The sequence below is a fragment of the Magnolia sinica genome, chromosome 10 (genome assembly GCF_029962835.1).
Source record: "Magnolia sinica isolate HGM2019 chromosome 10, MsV1, whole genome shotgun sequence".
Taxonomy (NCBI): domain Eukaryota; kingdom Viridiplantae; phylum Streptophyta; class Magnoliopsida; order Magnoliales; family Magnoliaceae; genus Magnolia; species Magnolia sinica.
Window position 1 is genome coordinate 22895758 of NC_080582.1, and position 25443 is coordinate 22921200.

Genomic DNA, 25443 nt, shown 5'->3' on the forward strand with positions numbered 1-25443 from the left:
AATGGCACACCATCCATGTTCAACACTAAAAACAGACCTGATTACTGAAGCAGCCTGATTTTCAGGCCATTTGTGATGGGTCCACAATCATTTGGGATCTCAAACGTACTCCATGGGCACCTGTGCACCAATCATGTTGAAATTTCCCACTTATAATAGGCTCACATCCACAAGTCACTCCTATGCTTCCATCACAGAGATACTTATGATAGAAAACAGAGAAATGCATGACGAGTGGGCCAGCCTAACATTTTTTAGCCTGGTATATACACATCACGGACCACCTGATGAACAGCTAAGATCTTGCACATGTGCACTGCACTGGCATGTGACCCCAAGTAACCTCTGCATTCCACCACAACAGATTTCTTGAAAGGAATGGAAGATTTAAAAGAATAAATACATGAGCATGGAAATTCAATGTCTTAAACAGTCCATATCTTCATGTGTACAGACAATAATTACAGCTGCATCTCCTGATGCCAAAGCCTTGTAATTAACAAAAATAGCCATATAGCTCTGGCCCATCTACATCAGGTTTGCACATAACATCTTCAGTTTCACTTCTCCAAAATAGCTGAGAATTCATTCTAGTGGTAGTCTAAAGATATTTTAGGTGCATTTTTTTTTCAGTCTCCCAGAACCAACACTCATGTGAAAACTCTGTAAACAAAGTCATTCTCGTGGTATGTGGGAAGCTAAAGCCCAGACATGGGCAGTTGGAAAGAGCTACCAGCGCACCAGATGAATCGTCTGGTCCACATGATCGATGGCTCAATATCGTCTTGATGAAAATATCCTCAGCAGTCGCATGTTTTGTTCAGGTAGACCAATCTGTGGGCCAAAGTGCTATGTATCAATATCGCACCATGTATCGCATAACGAACTGTAGTCAGAGGGAAGGATAGGGGAAATGTTAAGAAAATTGTGGAATTTTTCAATGCAACTTGAGAGACGTTAAAAGACATTGATTACACACTTAAAACATAAAGAAAAATAAACTAAGGTGTAGTAGTTTTCCATTTTTTAAAGGGACAGAACTCGGCGTTATCTGCCATAAGTGATGCAATTACATCAAAATAATTAATATTTTTAATAACACAAATATGTAATGGTCTCCCCTTTTACATATTTATCGTATTAATGAGAATTATTAATATTCTCAATTTTTTTCAAAAATATTTTTAATTAATAAATATGTGCACTATTTTTTTTTAAAATAAAAATATTCAATTATTTAAGAAAATGATATGACTGCATCATTGTCATCATCATCGTCTAAAGCCTTATCCCAACTAATTGGGGTTGCAAAAAACTTGTTCATTCCACTCTATCAAGGACCATGTCCTTGGTAAAACCATTGGTCAGTCATCAAGTCTTTTCTTACTACCTCCCCCTAGACTTTTCTTAATAATTTATTCACTTCATATATCTATTTACGTATAAAAATATTTTAAATACATTTTAATTGAAAGATATATATATATATTTTTTTCCAAAAAAGAGAGTAGTGAACATGATATGCCCCGTTACGAGGTCGTAAAGGCCATTACGTAAAGGCAACAACGGCAACCGTTACATGCTATGGGGTTGTAATGGCCATAACAATCATTTTGGAGAAAAAAAAAAAGGGGGACCCGTAACAACCTGTTACGCCCTCCATAAAGGCCGTAACGGCCCCATAACGGTCCATTACGGAACCGGTATAGGTTTTTTGGATTTTTTCTTTAAAAAAAAAAAAAGAAAAACTGTAATGGCCCATTACAAGCCGTATCGTAAAGGTAATGGTGGTGGCCATTACGGCCGCCATTACCATTATGGAATACCTTGGTAATGAATCTGTATGACTCATCAACATATATCTTTTCTACACCAATATTATAATTTAAAGAATGAAAAGGGAGGAAATTCAGATTTCCCCAATTCCTCCATTTTCCTTATTCAAAATTGAAATTTCTTGCTTCAAATCCATGTCAATGCATGAAACTCATGCATATATATGGATTTACACTTCTTTTTTTCTTAATATATATTCAAAAAATGAATTTAAACAACTAAAATAAAATAAAAAATCACCTATTGGGTTCTGACCAGATTCTGCTCTCGGATCATGATTTCTCCACCAAAATCATGTTATGATGAAAAACAACTCACCTGAGTGGAGTTCTCAAGACATGCCCAGAAACAATTTCCACCAAAAAATCTGACATTTTTCTTCAATTTCCCACAATATAAGTGTGTATCAGTTTGGACTTTTATAAAGGTGAGATGAACAATACATATGTTACATGCAATATGTGTGAGAAAGCGTGTGATGCATGCAATACATTGACCAACTTGGGGGACTTCTGTGAATATACCTGAGTTTTGAATCACACCTGATATTGATAACATCAGTGGATATATCAGCCAATGTCATTGAAACATTGATCATGGGTTGACCATGCATGTAGTAGGGCTTAGCATTCTCTGCGAGTGTCACTTTTAGCCTTACAGGAGAAAGGTAGATGTTCCACCAAGGCATCCAAAAGTGGGTCCACCCAATCTCCAGCATCCATGAGAGAACAGAATCCATTGTGGATTGACTGATTGGATCACGCTTTCAATCTGACCCATTGCACTACAAATGATGGTTGAAAGAAAAGAGACCTGGTTCATTGCATGATACCACTGAGGTTAGGATCATTCAACTAGTATGAATTTTGCAATGTGACCAATTGACAGTGAGGCACACCAGATGGGAAATTAGATAATTGGACCATTCACCCACATGCAATGCTGATGGACAAACAGAATATGCTGTCTTACTGGGATGGTAGATATAAAGAAGAGGAATTATAGGATCCTTGCGAATCTAAATGGGAATGGTGTCAAAATGAGATTCCCCAAAAATCTCCCTAATCAAAGGTTCTAGGAAAATGGCCAAGGATTGGAGGTCATCATCCATTTGCTGCAGGTACCACAAGACCTGCAGCCCGAATCGCTAAACCATGAAAATTGCTTGGCACAAAATGAGTGCACCATGAAATTATTCACTTTTTCATGCATCAACAGTATAAAATTCCTCTGAAAAACGTATCCAAGACTCCTGTTAACTATCTCAGTCAGTTAAGCTGTAGACTATCCATGACTCAAGAGCCTTAATTTTGCAAACTGCCCCCAGCTCATTGATATAAAATGTTAATAGTGTTTTCTGTTACAGTTTTTGAAATGTAGCATAATTTAAATAATTTTCAAATTTTCCAGATTTTAATTAATCCTAATTCTAAGAATCCCCATCTAGATATCATCTAGTTTCTATAAAGAAAAAACCAAAATAAAGGCTACAATTTGGTTGTAGATTGCCGCCAGTCACTTTTGTGTAAATTGTTGCAGTCGATCCTTTAATCAAGAAGGCTTTCACCCAGACCTATCCTAGATAAGAGAGAAGAAGAGCCAACACCCCACTCCCTAGAGCAAGGCTAGGGCAGCACGCGAGAGCCGTCCAAAATGGACCCTGTGCGTGGATGTGTGGATGGAATCAAAGTAGAGAGAACATTGATTCTCTCTATTCACTCTCTCTTTCTCGCTTTTCACTCTCAATGCTCTATACAATGAGGTTGGAACATCAAGAGCTCTCTCTCCAATCCCCTCTAGCATAGGATCTGTTTATAAGAAGGAATTTGACTTACAAGGAGAGACACCAGTACAGTGCTCCACCACCATGTAGACTTTGGAATGCCCTCTGCCCTATTGCATATAAAGTTTATAATTTTGCCTAACAATGTACCTAAATTGACCCAATCCCTCCACTTATCATCGTCATCCACCCTTGATCTAATACCCATGCAAACCAAGTGGTGGACCATAAGATCTCAACTGTAGGAATTACCATAAAGTGCGATTAAACTTTTTAGTAGTTAAAACAAAATATCAATGGTTAAAAAGATTTTAAAAACCATTTAAAACCTTTTTGGGTGCTGGCACCAATGAAAAACCACTCCATGGATGGTCTGATCTACCAAATCTTAGTCATAAGAATGTTCCTAGGTACAATGGATCCCTTATTGGATAATATGGTCATTAACTGTATCCTAATGCATGAACCTGACAACACCCACAAATGAGCCACTACAATTGACTCCCTAAGGTGGGCCAAAGTACATTACATCAGGAACTTGAACTCCAAATACGTCCTTATGTCTAAGGATTAGCCAAAGCTAGTACATACATGAGTCAATCTAGACCAAGCATAATGGGTCTCACAATCCAGAGACTTGAAGTGATCCTCTAATGCAACTATCCAACAAGTCTAATAACAAGATCCCATATCCAAGAATACTAACACTCCCAAGTGGGATAGGACAAAGGCACCGACTCATCGTTAAACCCGATGGTAGAGACCTTCCATCCCGATTGACATTGGTTACCTCACACAGGATGACTGCATAAAACAACCATAGGTTCGTCCTAAAACGTGCTAGGTAGTTACGGAACACATCTCTCCCTTGACCAATGGTTGTCGTGCCCAAACTGAAGTTGCAAAGTATAATAGAAGAAACCCTCCATTAACCCATCCATATACACATGATTAGGATGTACCCACACATTAGCTATGAAATTAATACCATGTCCACATAGGAACCATGGTCACCATGATCTATGATCAAGATCATCAATTCAATGGATAAGATCATCAAATTGGCTTTTCAAGGCACAACAAACATTTTCCTTGCATCCGACTCTGGTTCATCAACATGATGATGTCGGTATGAGTTTGATCCACTTCAATTGTCTCATTTACAGTTTCATGAAATGTATGCTCTTTACATCATAGTTCAAAACCCAAAAAACTCGACTCGACTCAATATTTAATAATTATGATCTACAAATATTAGTAATAGTAACAAATATTTAACATAGATTAGAATTTCTACTTATAATATAAAATAGAAAAATTGCTTGCTTGAAGATGCACTGATTAAGTGCATCTCTTCCTTTACGTACGGTTGAGGGTTTGATTCCATCCCTCACGTCTTCACATTTTATTACACAGACTCACTAAGTAACTCGATTTGAGTCACCACGAGTGATGTTGATTTAACAAAGTGGTTGAGTCGACTCAACAAATCTTCTCGAGTCCCGATTGAGTCCAATATAATTCTAATTTTCCCAATGATCTGACTCAAAATCTCGCTAGTTCGAGTTGACTCAGCCAAGTTTCATGTCAACTTAGCGAGTTCTACAATAATGTCAGTCATAGCTACACCATTAACGATCAATGCATTTGTGAAGTATGAATGTATTATGAGACATTATTTTAGGAGGCAATATATCATGCTCCCTGCGTCAACATTACAGCGAGTTTTCAGCAATCCAAGACTTTGATGTAATTGGCCCCACAGTGGATGGAAATCTCATTGATGGAAAAATCCTAACCAAGGCATTCAATAACAGTAATGGAGGACATAACAGCCAGCCTTATGGTCGTAACGGTACCTAACGTAGAGGCCATTATGGCCCTGTAACAGTCAACATTTTTAAAGAAAGAAAATGCATTGACCCCATATGAGCCCTTCATGGTCTTGTAATGGTGTTATTGGGCATTCAGAATGGCCATTACAGCCCCATATCGCATAATGGCTCCCACCATTCCCATTACATAATGGCCTTTTACTACCATAATCCTAACCCTTCAATAGGTGGCCGACAAATCGATTAGTGAAAAAATACAACAACAGTTCAAAACAAACAAAAGAAAAGGCCAAAGATTCAATCACTAGGAACTTATGATTTTAGTGTCTGGGTGATCATCCATGTTGGCACCATCATATCAACAGCATGGATCATTGAACCATGGTTTCCACTTGTACAAACTTAAATCATGAGCATACTATAGAAACTCACAAGCCGAGCGTTATATAATAGCTCGTGTATGACTTTTAAGATAGATTTGTCATTTGAAGAGACTAGAACCGTAGAAATCCTCTTCTATAAAAAGATCTAGAGATCTCATACTTGTGTAGCACTTCATGAGCAGATCAGCCTAACTCTGGGGCAAGAGCATCTACTGATACAGGACATGAAAATTAAATATGATATGTAAGATTTCAGGCTTTAGATCATACTAATTTAGAAACAATCACATAAAAATTTCACATCCCACACAAAAGTTCCAGCACTCAAAAAACAAGGGGAATCTTATGCGGATCCAGGCCTACACATGCTAGGGCCGGATCAATCAAAATTATAGACCAAATGAGAATCAAAGAAAGGTAAATTCATCCACACATGCGCAGAAATAATTCCCCCAATCCAAGGGATTCAGAAATTTCAATTCGGGGAACCCTAAGGTTGAAGAAATGGCATAAAATTGGGGATTTGAGTAATTTAGGGTTAGGTTTAGGGATTTTGGGTGAAAGAGGAGTGAAAGAGAGGAGAAAGACGAACCAGAGAAGTACTGCACGTGTGGACAGCAGCAACGGCCCAGACGCACGTGCGTGTGATCCCGGCCGCACATGTGTGGGGCCCACTATTTAGAAAAAGGTCACTTTGGCCCCAGTCGTACAGGGATGGACTCCAAAACTCCCGAATCTCAACTCGATCCGACGCATGGTTTGTGCGTGGTGCTCCGCCGAAGTTTCAGCCCTCCTGCAAGGCCAGATTTTGGAAATCTGCTGTAGAAAGAAAAACGCCGGCAAATATTGATGGATTTGCACATCGAATGCTTTTAAGAGGAGAAATATGGATGAAAGAAGATGAGGGCGAGTCGGGATAGGTGTGGCTTCGCACCACGGTAGTCGGCCCTTCGAGGAAGGGAGGGTTTCGCACCAAATTGAATCTCCAGAACTCAGAAATTTAAAGGAGAAGAAAAATGCAGCAATTTTATTAATCTTCATTGATTTAAAAAGACTACAAGGGGTGCCTATTTATAATAAAACCCTATATCCCAGTGCGTAACCTATTACTTGGCGACGAAGTAATAATCAAAGCAATCTAAACCGTCCATGATACTCCTAATAACAATAATAAGCAAAACACAAAGTACTAAATTAATTGGAATAGTGGGCAATGATCATGAGAACCCATGGTGGGATTCATATGACTATCGGGTCCACTCCAATTAACCAAAACGCAGCCCTCTAACTAGGAGGCCCTCCCTGGACGTCGTCATTGATCCAGATCGATGGTGGGGCCCTCCTCCTCCTTGCATACGTGCATAGGGGGGCATGCGTGTGCACGTGATGTCCCCATCATCTACACAATGAGTTCCATCGTATAGACAGATTGAATCTCACGCATGAGTCACATTAGCACATAAGGTGTGTGGATATCCACCATTGAATTGGATTGCAATAACTGCTCTCATGAAGTGGAAATTACCGAAAAGTAATGAGTTCTCACACATAGAACTAGGCTCCAAGTTGGAGACGAAAGTAATGCTACTACAATTAGGGGTGCAACTCAGGCAGGTTAGCTGACCTAGAAGCCAAGACAAGCCCAACCTCAAGAGGACCAAACCCGCAACACAACCCGACCGAAATTCCAACCGAGCATCCGCAACCCAAAGTCCTCCATACTTGATCTATAGTTGCACGAAGCGTGAGGCAAAGCAACAACGAATTCAAATGCAGGAGTGGGGAAGCGTCTCTTTCAAAATGTAAACAAATAAAATAGGTGGAAAGCAGGAACAACAACGAGAGTCCAAAATGGGGATTTGAAGCGGGAGTGAGTGGCACCTAATCAGAAGGATCATGCAACTAAGACCTGACCCAAACCAATCGGTTTCAAACCAACCTGACCAAAATGACCAAACCTGAACCGAATTTGCTTAATCGAACCCAACCTGAATTTGAATCAGGTTGGAGATTTCCAACCCTAACCCAACCAAGAACCTTAACAACACAACACGACCCGACCCAAACTCGAATTGCATCAATCATGTTCAGGTTGACCCAAACTCAAGTTGCAGGCCTAACTGCAATTTGAGAGCTACTAATAAATTTGTAATGAATACTCGGGGATATCACTAATTTTGGTTACTACCTCTTACTAAACCAAGCGATCGCAATTGAATTCACTTGTTCATCCAAAGGCAACCTTAAGTGAATTCTCGAATGAAGATGGTCAGGCAATTCAAATGTAACAATAAAATCATATGCAAAAAACACTATGAATAAGAATCAAGAAATACGTGTAGTCAGAATTGGTTGCACATACAAAAGTAAGATCTCAGGACTTCTTTCACCACTCCCATTGATCTCTAGGCTGATTGCAAGATCTTTCTCTCTTCCAGTGTGAGTCTTTTGTGGAGGCCCTGTAGATGCTGACAGAACTCCATGAACAATTCACTTAACTGCTTCCCCTTCTCATACTCAATAGTTCCCTTATGCACAACCTTTATTTTGTCAACATGGTCTTCATTTTTGTTCTGTGGTTTCTTCTGCATGTACCACACAAGATTTAGTCATGATTTCATCAATAGTAGACCATTAATGCTAACCAGTCAAAGGTTCCAAGTCTGACTGATCATAAGTGGACTTCAGGCCTTAATTTTTAGGGCCGTGGGTGGGGGCTAGTCCTGAATTTCATGCCTAATTGGCAAATGTGTGGATCCAAGCCAAATTTTGAAAACCATTTTCAATTGACGCCCACTCTAGTCCAGGCCCATGCCTACTTATGATAGATTTAGGTCAACCAAGGCCCTAAATTCAGGTCCAGTTAATAGTGGGCATGGCCCAAACCTGACTCTTAGGCCTGATTAGTAAATTATTTGATCTAGCTTCGCATTACAAATCCGAGGATAGACCAACAATATTGTGCTTTAATTTAAATTAGAGGATGGACGGTTGAGATAAAAGCTCATATGCTGACACCAGGCAAGGATCAAAAGCATGTCTAACTCCAACTCCACTCACCTCAAAAGAGTAGAAGAAGAAGAAGAATGCTGACACCAGGCAGGGATCAAAAGCATGTCTAACTCCAACTCCAACTTCACTCACCTCAAAGAAGAAGGGGTGCATGAATGGTACATAAAGAAAAAGGGGGGCATGAACTAACCACAGTTGAAGCATTGGATGGACACCAAGTAGTTGATATTATACCTCCAGGACCAGAACTAATTGTTTCAGAGGGTGAATCTATCAAGCTTGATCAACCATTAATGTGTAATCCCAATGTAGGTGGATTTGGTCAGGGAGATGCAGAAAGTTTTTTTTTTTTTTTCCTTTTGGTTTTGTTTTTTATACCTACAAATAGTTCGATATCAGAATGCAACCATGAAAACTAACCTTGGGTTGGTGCATCAAGCCTTCAAATTTGCCTAGTCTCCATTCCTTCTCAACTATCACCCATGGTCTACAAACAATGAAAACAAGTTGTTTTTACAATCAAAATATGAACATTAAAACCTTGTAAACATTTTTTTAAGGCACTTGTAGTTGCCAAATTGCAAATGAGATACAAAATGCTACTTAATGTTACAGGTACATTTGGAAATTCATAGGAATTTTCAAAACCAAACACAGTTTTGGGATTATCTATCAAAATATGGACCTGCCTTCAAAGTTGTTTTCAAACTACTACTTTTTATAAATTGAAAAAGCATTTCTGACCAAAACTTTACGATTGGCATAGTGGCTAGGAAAGGGGTTTTTACTGCCAAAGATCATTTAGGTCTTAGACTCTCAATGGGTTATGGTGCTGCTCGGGAACCTTTGGCGCACTTTGCACTTGGTTTACAAATTCCAACAACCTTTCTCTCATTGAAAGTTTTGTTTTCAAATGCCCCGATTTTGCTCACATTTCCTGATGCCATTTTCATTGTTTTGAGGCTCTTCTTTTGTCCATGTAGAAATATAATAGTCATATCATTTTCTAATCTCGTCCATTGTTAGAAGTGTTTGGGTCAATTAACCAACACTGCTTGCTAAAGATCAATGACCGAGATGGGCTCTCGCGTTTCATGGGTATGAATTTCTAGTGACCCAAATTGCGTACTCGAAATTTCACCCACAGTGGAGGCTAGCAACGTGGGAACCAATGGTAGTGGGAATATTTTCCACTAATCAAACGAATATTTCATTTCCATTGCAAATACTAGTCGTGTAAGCTAGAGTGTGGGACCACATTTGAGCTGAAAGTTTAGGGGTTTGATAGATCTTGATTTTAGACGATTTGTCATTATTTTTTGAAAATTTTTAAGACCTTTTTTATGGTGTTTTGGCCAAAATTGAGAGATTCGAAAACCGAGCCCCAATCAGATTTTCTTCGATTTATGTCAAATCGGTTAGTGTTTCTCCAGTTTATTTTCTCAAGATGGATTGAAATCTTCCTCCCAGGCTAATCATGGAGGAGGTTTTAGTTAGGATTGATGTTTGAGTGGGTTTTACCCCCAAATAGACATGCGACCATGTCGTTTTTGGCTTGTTTGAGTCAAATCTGACTGCATTGTGTGTTGGTTTAGAGGATTGTTTTTTGTTTGGGGTTTGTGTTCCATTTCCTTAAAGGATTGAGTGAGACGAAGTTAGTTAAAGAGTTTTAAAAAAATAAAAAAATTTGGAGCCCTTCTATGGATGACAATGAGCCCTCGTCTTTTGGCATGGGCTCTCCGAAATCCAACCCCCTGCAGATCACTTCCATTAAGTTGAATGGTGACAACTATCTTCAATGGCCGCAATCTGTAAAAGTGTTCTTGGGAGCCCATAAGAAACTGTCGTATATTTTGGATGATCCTCCAAGCTCTACAGATGCCACCTACAAGTATTGGACAAATGAGAACAATAAAGTTATTGCATGGTTGTTGAATAGTATGGATTCTTCAGTTAGTCACTCAGTGAAGTTTTTATACTCAACTAAAGACATTTGCGATACACTTCATGATATGTTCTCCGAGTCTCAAAAATTTTCACAGGTATTCCAACTTATTCAAGAAATTGGTCGATTCCAACGAGACTCAAAATCATTTAAAGATTACTATTCGACACTTCGAGGCATGTGGGATGAGCTGGAACTGTATCAACCTCTTCCTTCCAAATGTAAATGCGGTCATGAACATGCACGTAAGCAGCGGGATGACACTCGCATCATGCAGTTCCTAGTCGGGTTGAACTCTGATTACCTCAGTGTTCGAAGTCTGGTTGTTGTGAAGGATCCTCTTCTCCCGTTGACGACAGTCTATGCCATGTGTCAGCGCGCTACTATCTCCGCTCTTCCTTCACATTCATTTATGCCACCAGAGCGTTCGGTGCACCTTGTTGGTGATCAATCTTCTCTTCTTCCTGGCCTTCGGTCACCATCTTTGAGTTCGGAGCACGCTTTTGGTTATGGTGGTCGTGGTTGAGGCCGCGAGGGAGATCACAGTAGAGGCGGTCGTAATCTTCATGGTCGTGATGGACATGAATGAGGAGGTGATGATTCCTGCATTTATTCACATTACAGTGGAACCAATCACACTATTGACTATTGTTGGCAGCTCCATGGTCGTCCAATGTGTACCGCCACTTCTGTTACTGTCATAACTGCTCCTGAGGGACAACCTTCCACCCTTGCATTTGAGTAGCCTTCCTTAGGGGAGTTTCTTATCATTTCTCGAGCTACATATGATGCACTGATGCGGCTTCATGTTCGTGATGTTGCTGAGCCTTCTCATGCAGCTTCAGCTCAGTTAAGTACCACTCTTCTTGCATCTTCCTCTCCTACCTCTTGGGCCATAAACTCTGGAGCATACTCCCACATGACTGGTGAGTCACAACTTTTTTCCTCTTATTCTCCTTCTCACCACTCTCAGTATGTCATTATTGCAGATGAAACCCAAACTCCCATTTGTGGAATTGGTTCCATCTCTCTATCCTTCCTTACCATTGTCCCCAGTCTTGCATGTGCCTCATTTTCCATTAAACTTATTGTATGTTAGCTCTCTTAGGGCCTATTTGTTTTTGCGGGTAGGGTGAAATCACCGCGAAATGGGTATTTATGATCATTTCGCGCGTTTGATTGATAGACGGGCGGCGTGCAGATAGCAGGGGTGATTTCACGTTTCCAAGACGAGGGATTCGCTAGGAAATCTCAGCGATTCGGGCGATATTTGTTTCAAGACTACAAGATTGGACGGAAGGGAGGGTGGTCCGCGAGAGCACGTAACACCTCGGGCTCATCTCCATCTATATATCAGTGTCCCCGCCCAAACCGCATATCCATCTCTCGCAACCCTCCCTCACAGGTACGTCTTCCTAGAAACCTCATCTCGCATGTACTCCCGCTCCGCTCCGACTTCGCATTTGCAATCCAGCCTGACCTATCGTCTTCCTCTAGACAGGTTGCCGTGCTTGGGCGGGAACAAGGCCGGTCGCAACACTGTGTGCTTAGAATTGAGGGAGAGAGAATGTGATAGCAGAATCCCACAGAGCAGAGCAGAGGTGAGGAGAAAATCTCTTGAAGATTCCTATTCTCATTGGGAAATCAAAGCTTCAAAAACAGCAGGTTGGTTTTTGAAACTTCGTTTTTTTCTATTTCTAATTTTTTATTTGTTTTCTCCTCTATGGTGGGTGGGAGAGTATGGAAATTATGCTCGTTTTTAGTTGTTGCTTTGCATCTCTCTCTCTCCATTTCTATTCATTTTGGTTTTGTTGCTATGAATTTTGAATTGAGATTCTAGATGGTTTTTTTTTCTTTTTCTTTTTGTTTTGTTTTGTTTTGAAGAGAAGGATTGCATGGAAATTGTGGTTTTATAGATGTCGGTTTTCAGTTTTCTGTTTTATTTTCTTTTCTGAGATGGGCTGTGTTATGGAAAATGGTGCATTGGTCTGGTTATTTTGTTTTTCAGATTCTGTTACTCTTATTTATTTATTTAATTTATTTTCTGCATTCTAGAATTTTCTGGGGTATTTGGAGCATTTCTGATGTGGGGTTTTCTTTTTATACTCATTGCTTTTCCAAGTGCTTATTATTAGTAAAATCTTATCTGTGGTTTAGAAAAATCTTATCTGTGGTTTAGTTATTAAATATCTGTGGTTTAGTAAAATTGAGTCTTTGAGTTCACCCAACCTAACTGGATATCAAGTCCAGTTTTTAAACTATGTTGTTGTGTTGTCCCTACCTAAACATCATATTCAAAAGGGTAGAAGATGCCATATATGGCCTAGTCATTATCCATGGAGAAGTGGGCAGAGTTCAGTAATGGAGCAGATCATTAGTCAATGGAAAGGTCAGTTGCCAGTTTGTTCTGGCCCATTCTACAAAATCCATGCATTGTATCAGGTTCCTATCTTGACCCAGTTATTTGCTAATTTAGTGGATGTTGGCAACTACAAAATCCATGCATTGTATCAGGTTCCTATTTTTTTTTTTTTTTTTTTATTTGAGTAATTTGGGTTCTTGTATTGGTGGATTACTACAACTTTTTGCTTCTGATTGCTGTTGGGTTTTGTCGTGCTATTCAGGTTTTTCTTTTTCTTTTTCAGGTGGGTGTTTTGAAAATTTGGGATTACCACAACTTTTTGCTTCTGATTGCCTTTTCTTTTTCTTTTCTCCATCTCTTCAAATTATTATTAGTGTTTTGCAAAGTGCCTTGACTCACTCAAGCGATCCTTTCGTTATACCCAGTGGTAAAACCCATGGACATCAAATACTCTGATGGCTTTATAACATCAAACGAATAAGAATTGATATTGATCAAAAATTATTTTTAAAATGTAAGTAAATACTACGTAGTTGATGCAGGATATGCGCACTCACCTGGTTTCATGGCCCCATATCGCGGTGTACGTTACCATCTCAATGAGTATCGTACCGGTCGGAAACCATCCAATGCTCGGGAGTTATTCAATTATCGCCATGCACAACTGAGGAATATAATAGAAAGATGTTTTGGAGTTTTGAAAGCCAGGTTCCCAATTCTGAAGACTGCTCCACAATATCCGATACAAACTCAAGTAAAGATAATGCTAGCTTGTTGTGTGTTACACAACTTCATAAGAATATCTAGAGACGATGACATGTTTGAGGTTGAGGAGTTGTCAAGTTGTGGTGCCGATGGTGTGATCCCATCACCTACAGAAGTATCCGTCCTCGATGAAGGTCGTGTGCTGTTGAATGTCACTCCACATGAAAGAGAGGAGTGGGCCAGAAAACACGATGAAATAGCTTCCAGAATGTGGAACCAAGCTCATCTAGTGAGTCAAACAAATTAAATGCATTGTAATGAGACGTACATCAAAGATGGTTTAACTTAGTATCATTCAAGACTGTCAAATTAGATCACTATTTTCTGTTTGACATTTTGTTTTATTTAATATGCAAGCTTTTTTGGACTTCATATTATTTACTCATGCGGTAGAATAATTTTTTTAACTTGTTGTCGCATCATTTATCTTCTCATAGATTGAGGTAGACCAAAGTGGCTCCATGTCATCGAATAGAGACTCTGTACTATCTACTCCGACGAAATATCACGTGGGATCACCTACTAGTACCCCATGGAGATCGCCCAGGAAACATACACTGAACAATGGAACTGAGGACCAGTCCTATGGAGGTGTCCTTCATTAGACGGACGACATGGACGACATCCTAATTGACGAATTAATGGAGTTAGTCATTGCTGGAAGATGAAGTGGTGCTGGATTTAAAATAGAACCATTTACAGGAATCGTTGAAAATATGATGTTGAAGTTACGCCTCAAGATCACTAATGCGAACGTAAAAAATCGCATCCGCACAGTGAAAAAAAACTTCTTCACTGTCAAAGATCTACGGAGTGTGTCTGGTTTTAGATGGGACCCAGACCTACAAATTGTCGTCGCATCAGATGAAGTGTGGATGGACTACGTTAAGGTGTAGTTTCTTTAACAGTTACATCATATCTCATCATACAAAGTGCAATGTTAATGACTGGTTCTTTTTTTTGTGTTATGTCTAGTCTTATCCAGATGCTGCCCAGTTTCGCGGCAAACCCATGCCCAGATATGATGATCTTGAGTTCATTTTCGGAAACGACAGGGCTACTGGTAAAGCATCTGCCACTGGTAACTTCCCTCCCTGTGCAACCACTCCTCGATGGAGAGATACAGATGTGTCGACTAACCACACTGTTGATCTGAAGGATGATATTAACATAATATCTTCTGAAGAACGTGGCGATGATGCACCGCATATCCATTGGTCTGACGACAGCCCTGGAGGCGACAACATTCCTCGTCCGAGTCCGACACAGCATGGGAATGCCTCCCGCAACACGAATTCCATGGTTAACTCTAAAAAGAGACCGAGGGTGGAGCGACCTGAACATCAGATTGGCACCGGGATGGTCGATATTGAGGGTGCCATGAAGTCAATTGCCATTTCCATCGACAGGGGTCCGAACTTTGGTCGGATGGCACAAATTATACTGGCTTTGGAAGAGTTGGAGGGACTGACGGCTGATGAGGTCTTATGGGCAACGAAGTTGCTATCAAAAGAAGAAGCGTATGGGGCCTCCTTCCTTAACTTTGCCAAAGAGAAGAGAATTTCATTCATAAGAATGTTGCTGAATGAGGGTGGACCGCACGTATGAGAGAACATTTTCCCTAGTTTGACTGGCTGGAAGCAATCATTCGTAGGCTTTGCCTTTAAGACAAGTCATTAACTATATTATTTTTTGGACTTGTAAAACTTAATTTTGGATATTTCTACTTGTTTCTTGTTGCACTTTTGGATAACACATCACTTGTTATTAATACTTGAACACAACACGTGCATTGATAGAGATTATTGTTATTAAATTGAACTATATGCAGGCTTTTGTTTCGCGCAAGTTATGGTGACACTTGCATCACTGACATATTACCCAGTAGGTAATTGGTTATAATTATGAATACTATAAAGATCATTAATGACTTGTGCCAATTAATGATATGTCAATGCAGATGGGCAAGGAGAAGTATTACGTCGTGCTGGTGGGACGTAGGCCTGGAATATGTCTTGGGACGACGCGAGGTTGGAGGTGGAGGGATTTTATGGAGCAAGACACCGCGCATTCAAGAACTGGAAGGAGGCAGTTGCATACTGGGACGGTCACTTCAGTAAGGCATGTGCACCGTCGAGACCTTGCACGGATTCTCATACAGTTCAGTATGCTGCATTTTCTGATGACCTGGACATCCGTCATTGTACGTCGTCGTCCATCCGATAGACGATACAGACAACACCGGCGACCCCGGCCATGGTTTCCAGGGACATGTCGACTGATGATCTTCACCCAACAGACAGAGAGATATTCTGTGCCCTTGTAGTTGGCGTCGGTGTCCTTTTTCTTGCCTTGTTATTTTTAAATTATAGGATGATTGTATATCTTTATCCGCCACTTGTTTCTTTTCTATTCCATCTGATCTCGCACAACTTATGATAGACATTGTCTTTTGCTTCTCATGTTTTCATATATTTGGACATTTTCGACTGGCGTACATCTGTTATGACATACCTATATCACACCACCATGTCTGATGCAGTCCATGCGGATATACGGCTATGTTCTATGGTGACAGTGATATTGACCACAATGCATCCATCCATCCATTGAATTAGTTTACTTTCATGACTGTTCATTTTCCAAAGCATCCACGGTATAGTTACCATCCACATTCCACACAGCAGTCGAATTGCCAACAAGAAACACGTGTACAAGATCCGAGCTTTCCAAATGGTTGGACATAATGCTTAGATCTTTTGCTTCAAAAATCAGGCCATTTCACACCTTAGGTGGGCCACACTATTCAAAATAAATGGATACATACTGAAAATTATTAACAATCAGTTTGAAATGTATGTTCAAATTGATGGCTGAAATTTCTGAAAATTTCCAAACAGTGTGCCCTACCTAATGGAAAGGTCAGATCTCACACGTGTTTCAAATTGACACGTGACATCCTTGCGTAACAATTCAAATGGTCTAAATCATGAGCCACAATGTGGATGGAACAGATCCCTAGTCCATCAATCCCTTGCAGTCTAATCGATGACAATGAAACTATGAGATTAGTAGGACGGTACACCGCAGTGGGCTAGATAGATGAACGATCTGGATTACTGAAAGGACGGTTGCTAGGACGCGAGAACCCTGCCCATCTACACAAGCACACGTTTCCTGTAATGTGGTCCACTTGAGATTGAGATATGATTGCATTTTTTTCTCATATCATATAATAATATATATAAATAGATGGACGGCATGGATGACACACATACATCATGGTGGGCCCCACAGAGAACCGACCAGCCGCAAAATGGCTGGTGTCAGGGTGGAGTAGCCAATCCGTTCCCACTCATTTTCCTTGCCTCAGCAAACGCGGGAATTGCCATTTCTCTCCTTTTTAGAAAATTTTCAAATACGTGAAATCCAAATGATGGCTTCCGCCACTTCACTGCATTTACCTAAGCAAGTAATAAATGCTCAAGGAAAATGCATTTACCAGCGCATTGAAAAAACAAACAGGCCCTTAGTAAATCATTTAATTGTTCCATTACCTTCTTCCATTCTCATTGTCTTTTTTCAGGATCTACAGACGAAGAGAATGATTGGTGGGGGCATGAGTGAGGAGGCATTTATCTTCTCAATGATACACCTGTTATCGCTTCTACTACCCTTTTTCTAGATCGAGAGTCCATAACACAATGGCACTATCACTTAAGCCATCCATCATTAGCTAGATTGAGACTTTTATTTCCCTCCTTTGTCACTAAACCTTTATGTTGTGATATTTGTGAATTGTCTAAACATCATCGCACTACGTTTTCTCATAGCTCTCCTGAGAGGAAACCTCACCCTTTTGAACTGGTACACTCGGATGTTTAGGGACCAGCCCTAGTTACTTCCACTTTTGGATTTAAATATTTTGTCATCTTTATTGATGATTATTCACGCATGACTTGGGTTTATCTTTTAAAACCTAAGAGTTAAGTGTCTGATGAGTTTAATGTGACATGAAGTGTGAACTCAATTTCAAAGCTCAATCAAAACCCTTCATTCTGATACATGTCCACTGCTTTTGTGTCCTTCTTGCAAGAGCATGGTATTTTCTCTTAGACATCGTGTGTTCGCACACCTCAACAAAATAATATCACAGAACGAAAGAATTGTCATCTTCTTGAAGTTGCTCGTACTCTTCTCCTTGGTATGCATCTACATAAACATTTTTTGGGTGATGCTCTTCTAACTGCCACTTTCCTTATTAATCGTATACCCTCAAGTATCTTGTCTTATAAATCTTCATTTACTATGTTGTATTCTCATAACAATCCATTTCCTCCACCTCTTAAAAGTTTTTTGTTACATATGCTTCGTTCAAATTTTGGATGGTAGTAATGATAAGCTTAGCCTTAGGGCAACTACATGTATCTTCTTAGGGTACACTCTTTGTCAAAAAGGATATAAGTGTTATGACCCCTCGACTCATAAGAAATATGTCTCTGCTAATATTCTTTGAGGATGTTTCATTTTTCTCAACTCAAGGTTGATCCCTCTGTGATACCCTTGCGAGTCAGGTGGAACATAACAGTTATCCTCTTCCTCTTACCACTAGTGATTATGGGGAGACATCTCCCCACCGTTCCACATCCTATAGGTGATTTGAGTGACCTTAAGCCTCTGCAAGTGCATCATCGTTAAGATAAATCTGCACACACTTAGTCGTCCACCCTTCCACTCACTTTGGATGTTGGCTCAAGTGATTCTCCTACCTTGAGTCTGGATCTCCCCATTGCCTTGCGCAAAGGGTCACGATATTATACTCGGCACCCCATTAGCAATTTCGTTTCATATGTTAATTTTTCATCGTCCTTTCAGTCATTTGCAGCTTCCATTTCGTCACAGACTATTCCTCAATCTTTCTCGCATGCTCTTCCAAGTCCTGACTAGACAAAGGCGATGATGGAAAAAATGTCTGCTCTTGAGAAGATTCATACTTGGGAGTTAGTTTCTCTTCCTCCGAGGCACAAACATGTTGGATGTTGACGGGCTTACACGATCAAGTTCCTTCCAAATGGGCTCCATTGATCGTTATAAAGCCTGGCTTGTTGCTAGGGGCTACACGCAGACTCATGGCATGGATTACTTCGAGACATTCTCTCCGATGGCTAAGCTTAATTCTATTCATGTTATGATCTCCTTGACCGTCAATTGATCATGGCCCTTGTTTCAACTCGATGTTAAGAATACATTTCTTCATGGGGATCTCGCAGAGGAAGTGTACATGCATCAACCCCCTGGTTTTGTTGCTTCTCACAATCTTACACTTGTACATCGGTTGAAGAATGCTCTTTATAGACTCAAACCGTCCCCGCGTGCATGGTTTGTAAAATTTAATCAGGCTCTAATAGAATTTGGCTTTATTTATAGTCATGACGACCATTCCTCTTTATATGTCATCGATCGACAGGCATCATGGTTCTCGTTGTGTATGTGGATGATATTTTACTATCCAACAGTGATTCGATTGGAATGGGGGATGTCAAAGAATTTTTAAAGACCAAGTTTGAGGGTCCTCTTCACTACTTCCTAGGAATTAAGGTTGGTCGCTCCACATCTAGGGTAGTCTTGTCATAACGAAAATATGCTTTTAATCTTCTCAAGGAGATGAGCATGTTAGGATGCAAACTTGCTAACACCCATATGGATACTTCACAGAAGCTTCAGCTAGATGATGGTACTCTCTTTTCTGATCCTGGGATGTATCGACGCCTTGTAGGTCGGCTCATTTACTTGACTATTACTCAACCAGATCTCTCCTTTGCGGTGGGCGTTGTTAGCCAATTCATGCAAGCTGCCCGTTCTTCGCAACTCATGACTATTCTACCGCATACTCTGGAATCTTAAATCAACCCCAGGTCTTGGCCTTCGCTTTCAGTCACATGGTCATCTTCATCTTTTTGGCTATTTCGATGCCGATTGTTCAGGTAGTATCTATAATCATCGCTCTATGTTCGGCTTATGTACCTTCTTAGGTGGCAATCTTGTCACATGGAAGAGTAAAAAGCAACCGGTTGTTGCTCGGTCCTCGATTGAAGCAGAATATTGTGATATGGCTCATGCGACGTGTGAGCTCATAACCCTGTTTTCCATGAGCACACCAAACATAGAGGTTGACTGTCACTTTATTTGGGAGAAAGTTGCTTCTAAGGAAATATCACCCCTTTTGTTCGATCCAGGGATCAACTTGTTGATGTTCTTACAAAGTGTTTAAGTCGAGATGCTCTTCATCGTGTTCGTGACAAGTTGGCCATGATCAACATCTATGTTCCAACTTGAGGGGGAGTCTAAAGAGTATTAGTGTATAATGTGTGTGTGTGTGTGTGTTAAGTGGCTCATTTAATGGTAAGTGCATGTGCACAACATTTTCCCAAAACTCCCTTCTCTTCTCTCTCACTCTTCTCCACACCCTAGTCATCAAATCATCTCCTACTTTCATACTCTCTCTCTCTGGACATCATGAAGAATGCTCCTTTGCCGACAGGCAACAGGTACTAACAGTGTTCTTACTCGTTTGCCTACTTATACTAATCCATATTTAGACTCTTCCTTAGATGTACCTGTTACTGATAAAAAATTGAAAAGACTGTGTACTTTCTCATCACATTCAATGTTTTCTTTCCTATCACTCTGTCTCCTCAACACAGGTCATTTGTTTCTACTCTTGAGTGTTCTTCCTCCACTTCCTAAAGATATTAAAGAAAGTCTTATTTCTCCTCTATGGCAACATGCTATGAAGGAAAATATGGTAGGTTTTGAAAAAGAATAAAAATCATGCATGTGAGATAACTGAGTTACCAGTTGGGAAGAATCTTGTGACTTGTCGTTGGGTATATACTCTAAGGTAAAATCCTAATGGCAGTAAAGCTCGACATAAAGCCTGCGTTATAGCTAAGAGATTTATACAACTTTAGATGAGGATTACTCTGAGACATTTACTCATGTTGCTAAGATGAACTTTGCATGTGTGATCATTTCTCTTCCTAAGAATCTACATTGGCCCCCATATCAGTTAGATATTAAGAATGTTATTTTAAATTGTTATTTTACTAAAGAGATCTATATGCTTCCTTCTCTTGGATTTGCTCGAAAGCGAAAGTAAATGACGGTATGTCATCTTAAAAAGGTAATATATGGATTGAAGCGGGCCCCTCAAACTTAGTTTGAGAAGTTTAATGGGGCCTTGATTCGTGTTGGATACATTCATATTCACTCTGATCATTTTGTTTTTTGAAGTGTGTGCAAAGGACCATTTTTAAGAGGCATGTGTAGATGATATCTTTGTTATAGGAGATGTTGATAGTATTTCTAAGGTAAAATTATATCTGAGCAAGGTGTTTGACATCAAAGATTTGAAACCACTCAAATCTTTTCTTAGAAATGAAGTCTTTCATTCTAAGAAGGGCATTAGTTTGGTTTTAATGAAAATATGCAATTGATTTGTTAACTTCAACTGGTAATCTTGGTGTCAAACCTATTAATTCCCCATTGAAAGTTAATAAGAAGCTCAGAACAAATTATGGGAACTTCTTGATGATCCTCGCATGTACCAGCGGTTGGTTGGAAGATTGATATATTTGACGATTACTCGCTCAGATCTATCTCATGTAGTGAGTTTGATTAGTTAGTTCATGCAAGCTCCCTGTTATGGTCACCTTGAAGCAGTTCGTTGCATTATGCACTTCACTAAAACATCTCCGACACGTGGCATCTTATTTAGTTGTCATAATAATCTTGATATTGAAGGATACTCTTATGTAGATTGGGCAAGTTCACAAGACGATTGACGATCTACAATAGGCTATTATACTTTTTTCCTCGGTAATTTAGTTACCTGGAACACCAAGAAGCAAATAGTTGTTGTTTGATTTAGTGTTAAGGCAAAGTACTGTGCTATAGCAAATATGTTACATGAAATTATGTGGTTGAAAAGCTTTGTTATTGAATTGGGATTTCCTATGGAGACACATAAGCCAATATATTGCAACAATTAAGATGTCATTCACATAACTTCTAATCCAGTTTTTTATGAGCGAAAAAAACATATTGACGCTAATTGTCACTTTATTCATAAGAAGGTTGTTGTTGACATTATTTCAACTCCTTTTGTTCCATCCTCTACACAAATGGCGGATATCTTCACTAAGGCTCTTATTGTTGAAGTTAGACCAAGTGTTCTTGGCAAGCTAGGCATGATCGATATCTATGCCTTAGCATGAGGGGAGTATAGGTGTGTGTGCATGTGGGCCCTATTAAGCCTATGAGCTATCTGCTATAGTCCTTGTCTTTTAGGCTTTAATAGTTTATTTCTTATTTCCTTATTTGCCCTCTCGTCCCCCTTTAACCTCTCGTCTTAAGGGCATAGATGTAATTGTACCACGGACGTCCAACCCTAGGTACTCTTTTCTTCTCTCTCAAATTCTTTTCTTCTTTAAGAAAGAAAAAGCCAGAAAACCCTCATTCTCTTTTTCTTTCACAAATACCATCTCCTTTTGGTTCCATAAGAATTGCCCTAATTACCTTCTTTAAAAGAGTAAGCGTGTCTCTATTCTCTGTAGTCATAATATCATGGGTTAAATCATGTAAAGAGGTGTGTCTGTGCATGAGTTTTATAGTCATATAGAGTACAACACTCATGACTACAGAAACTCATGGGCGCAAACATAACGCATATACCTATGTACACTCCCATGCATGTTATAACCGAACTTGGAGCATTTAATTGCATTAGCCCTTGAGAGAAAATCTTATAAAAGCCTAATAGTCATCTCCATATTGAAAGGTTACTGGGCTGCAGATTGGGCTAGATCTCCATCTGAAATGTGATCTAAAATTCAATGCGGTACATTTGTGGTGGAATTAGCCACATGGAAAAGTAAAAAAAGATAAGTATTGTGGAGTGGTCTTATGCAGAAGAAAAGTACAAGACGTCAAGGCCATGGCACTATTTGTGAGCTAGAGTGGTTGAGAATCATGTGGCATCAAATATTTCCAGTATTAAGTGAAAGAAACAACCATAACGAGGTTGACTTTCACTTCATCAGTAAGGTCTCCAACAACAAAATTTCGACTCATATCTTAAATCTCAAGATCAACTTGTAGATATGTTCACCAAAGAATTTGGATGCAAATCAATTTGATCAAGTTTACTACAAGCAGGACATCAATGATATCTACACACCAGCTTTAGCGTAAGTGTTAAAGTTGACGTATTATGGGTCATACAGCTATATGACAAGTTTGGTGAGCAATGTGGAACATATGGTCCACACTATGTATAGCTGAGCATTTTGTATTATGGGGGAAGTTTTGCCATTATGTATTTTATTAATAAAGCATGGGAGTGGGACCATGTGACCTAACTAATCACACTTTCCCTTCTTTTCGTCTCACTTTCTTCCTTTCTCTTCCCTTTCTCTATGTCATGATCTCTATAGACTACTAGCAATTGACCATTTCCATTGGATGGCTAGGATCATCTGATAAGGGAGGAATATAGTATGCTTCATTCGGTCATGGACCCAGCCAAATCAGCAACTTATTCCCCCACAAGGTGAGTCCCACTTGTACCATTACAAAAAAAATAAAAATAAAAAAATTTTGCTGCTTCCTTCAACCCAATCATATAGTAACTCATTATTAATACTGCAAAGGAAACCTTAGGCAGAACAAGATAATACCTTCCTCTTGAGGACATGATGAGATGAGCCGGATTGTGTAAAAACCTAGATAACTTCTCAAGCTTCTCTTGACCATCCAAAAAGATAGTTCCCCGTGTATATGATTCTGATAATAAGCTGGGGGTTACATAGGCGTGTGATGAAACAGAAGTTTGTTGATATATGAAATCCACAATGACCGACGATGGTAAATCTGTTTCCATGTTCTCAATCAAGATATAATGGTAATTTCTGGTTTCCTTGAGACTCTTTGTAAAAAAATATTCACCACCTCCCAAGTCCATATCCTGTCCAATCTTTTTCCGAACATTCCTATACCCTGCATCGTGAAAATTTAAACAGAAAAAAAAAAAGGGCGCGTTAGGACAGATCTCGCCTTCTTGTACTTGAGACAATTTTAACTGCAAATAGAAGATAACCTTTAAATGTTTGCGTTACATGGCCCTGCCTAGGATTTTTCTTTTCCTACAAAGACATAAGAGACCGCATGAGGCAATTATCACTTGATCACATGAAGAAACTCCAGAAACTTAATTCTCAAGCTGCTAGACAAAGACAACCATATGATGTGCCATTTAATTCTAGAGGACTAGACAACTATGTGTTATCTCCCGCCATTTTCTAAATGGTGGTGACTCATCCAACATACATGCAGTGCATGTGCAAGTCAATACCAACCATCCAAATCATATGCCCCACTGTGCATGGACCATATCCAGTATCTTGACAATTTAGTATCAGGCTTACAATTTGGACAGTGACCATTCTCTTGTAACTCTTCATTTGAGGCCACCAATTGGATAGTGAGGATCACTCGATTAGTAAGTCGTCCCCAGTTAAGAAATGGTGCAAAACCAAGTATTCCCATCTTATTTCCAGATATATCTACGTTATTCTGGAAAAATGCAGAAGAATAAGTCCATGATTGTGTGGAAATTCTAGAGAAACCTACCTTAGAATTGAATGTTTGAGGTTTGTAAGGCATGTTGGGCTCACATTTGACAGCAGATCCACAGGTTTCATTAAAACATGCAGCACATGCATTTGCTGAAATTTCATGTTCAGTGACGAAAGAAGCACGATGTGAACCCAATTCAAGTTTCTTTCTTGATATTTCCAAAAAGAAACCCAGATTTGGATCATTTTGTGCACTTCCAGGCTGTATTAGGCAAATGTGTTCAATACTCGTTAACGTCTTTGTCCCCGCAATTGGACCATGTTGCCAGAAAAGAACAAACTCGCACAAACACTGTTCTTCTCCTTTGTCAAATGTATGTTCTGAATAGTATACCTGAGATAACAGACCCATCAGAACAGTTGAATATCCAGCACAGAGAAGCTAGATATGGCCACCATATACAGAAGAATTCTTCTAAGCCCACATGCACCAGTACACATGCCCACACATGTCAACAAGGCAAATGTGGCATGGGAGTGTTCAGGAGGTGGGCCAACCATATAGATGACCTTGACCAGAAATCAGACCTGCCAACTCATCTGGTGGGCCACATCTGTACATTGACTGTGGAGAGTTGGCTCTTTTTTTTTTTTCTAAATATGTCCCTTGTCTTCATAAACATGAGGCTCACCTGATGAGCTGACTGGCCTTATTTTTCACGCCAGGTCATCCACACATTTCAGCCCATCTGATCAACAGATTGTATGTCTGCCAAACATTCCAGAGCCACAAATAGAGGCACATGTGGGCTTAGCAAGGTTCTCTAAATAAAGACTTTTACGCCTATCAGAATCATCCAGTAATGTCCAGAAAGATGACAAAGAAAA

General features: G+C 39.7%; 2 protein-coding genes across 2 annotated transcripts; one reads left to right on the forward strand and one right to left on the reverse strand.

Moving 5' to 3' along the window:
- Positions 1-404: 404 nt before the first annotated feature.
- LOC131258178 (uncharacterized) lies at positions 405-25443 on the reverse strand. Its single transcript, XM_058259291.1, has 6 exons — positions 24611-25443; positions 24078-24123; positions 23659-23977; positions 9270-9336; positions 8174-8422; positions 405-886 (listed from the first exon to the last, which is right to left on the reverse strand). The coding sequence occupies exons 1-5, from the start codon at positions 24965-24967 to the stop codon at positions 8243-8245; spliced, it is 969 nt and encodes a 322-aa protein (XP_058115274.1). The 5' UTR covers positions 24968-25443; the 3' UTR covers positions 405-886; positions 8174-8242.
- On the forward strand, positions 14600-15721 carry LOC131258179 (uncharacterized protein At2g29880-like). Its single transcript, XM_058259292.1, has 2 exons — positions 14600-14811; positions 14897-15721. Exons 1-2 carry the CDS (start codon positions 14638-14640, stop codon positions 15527-15529), a joined length of 807 nt encoding a protein of 268 aa, XP_058115275.1. The 5' UTR covers positions 14600-14637; the 3' UTR covers positions 15530-15721.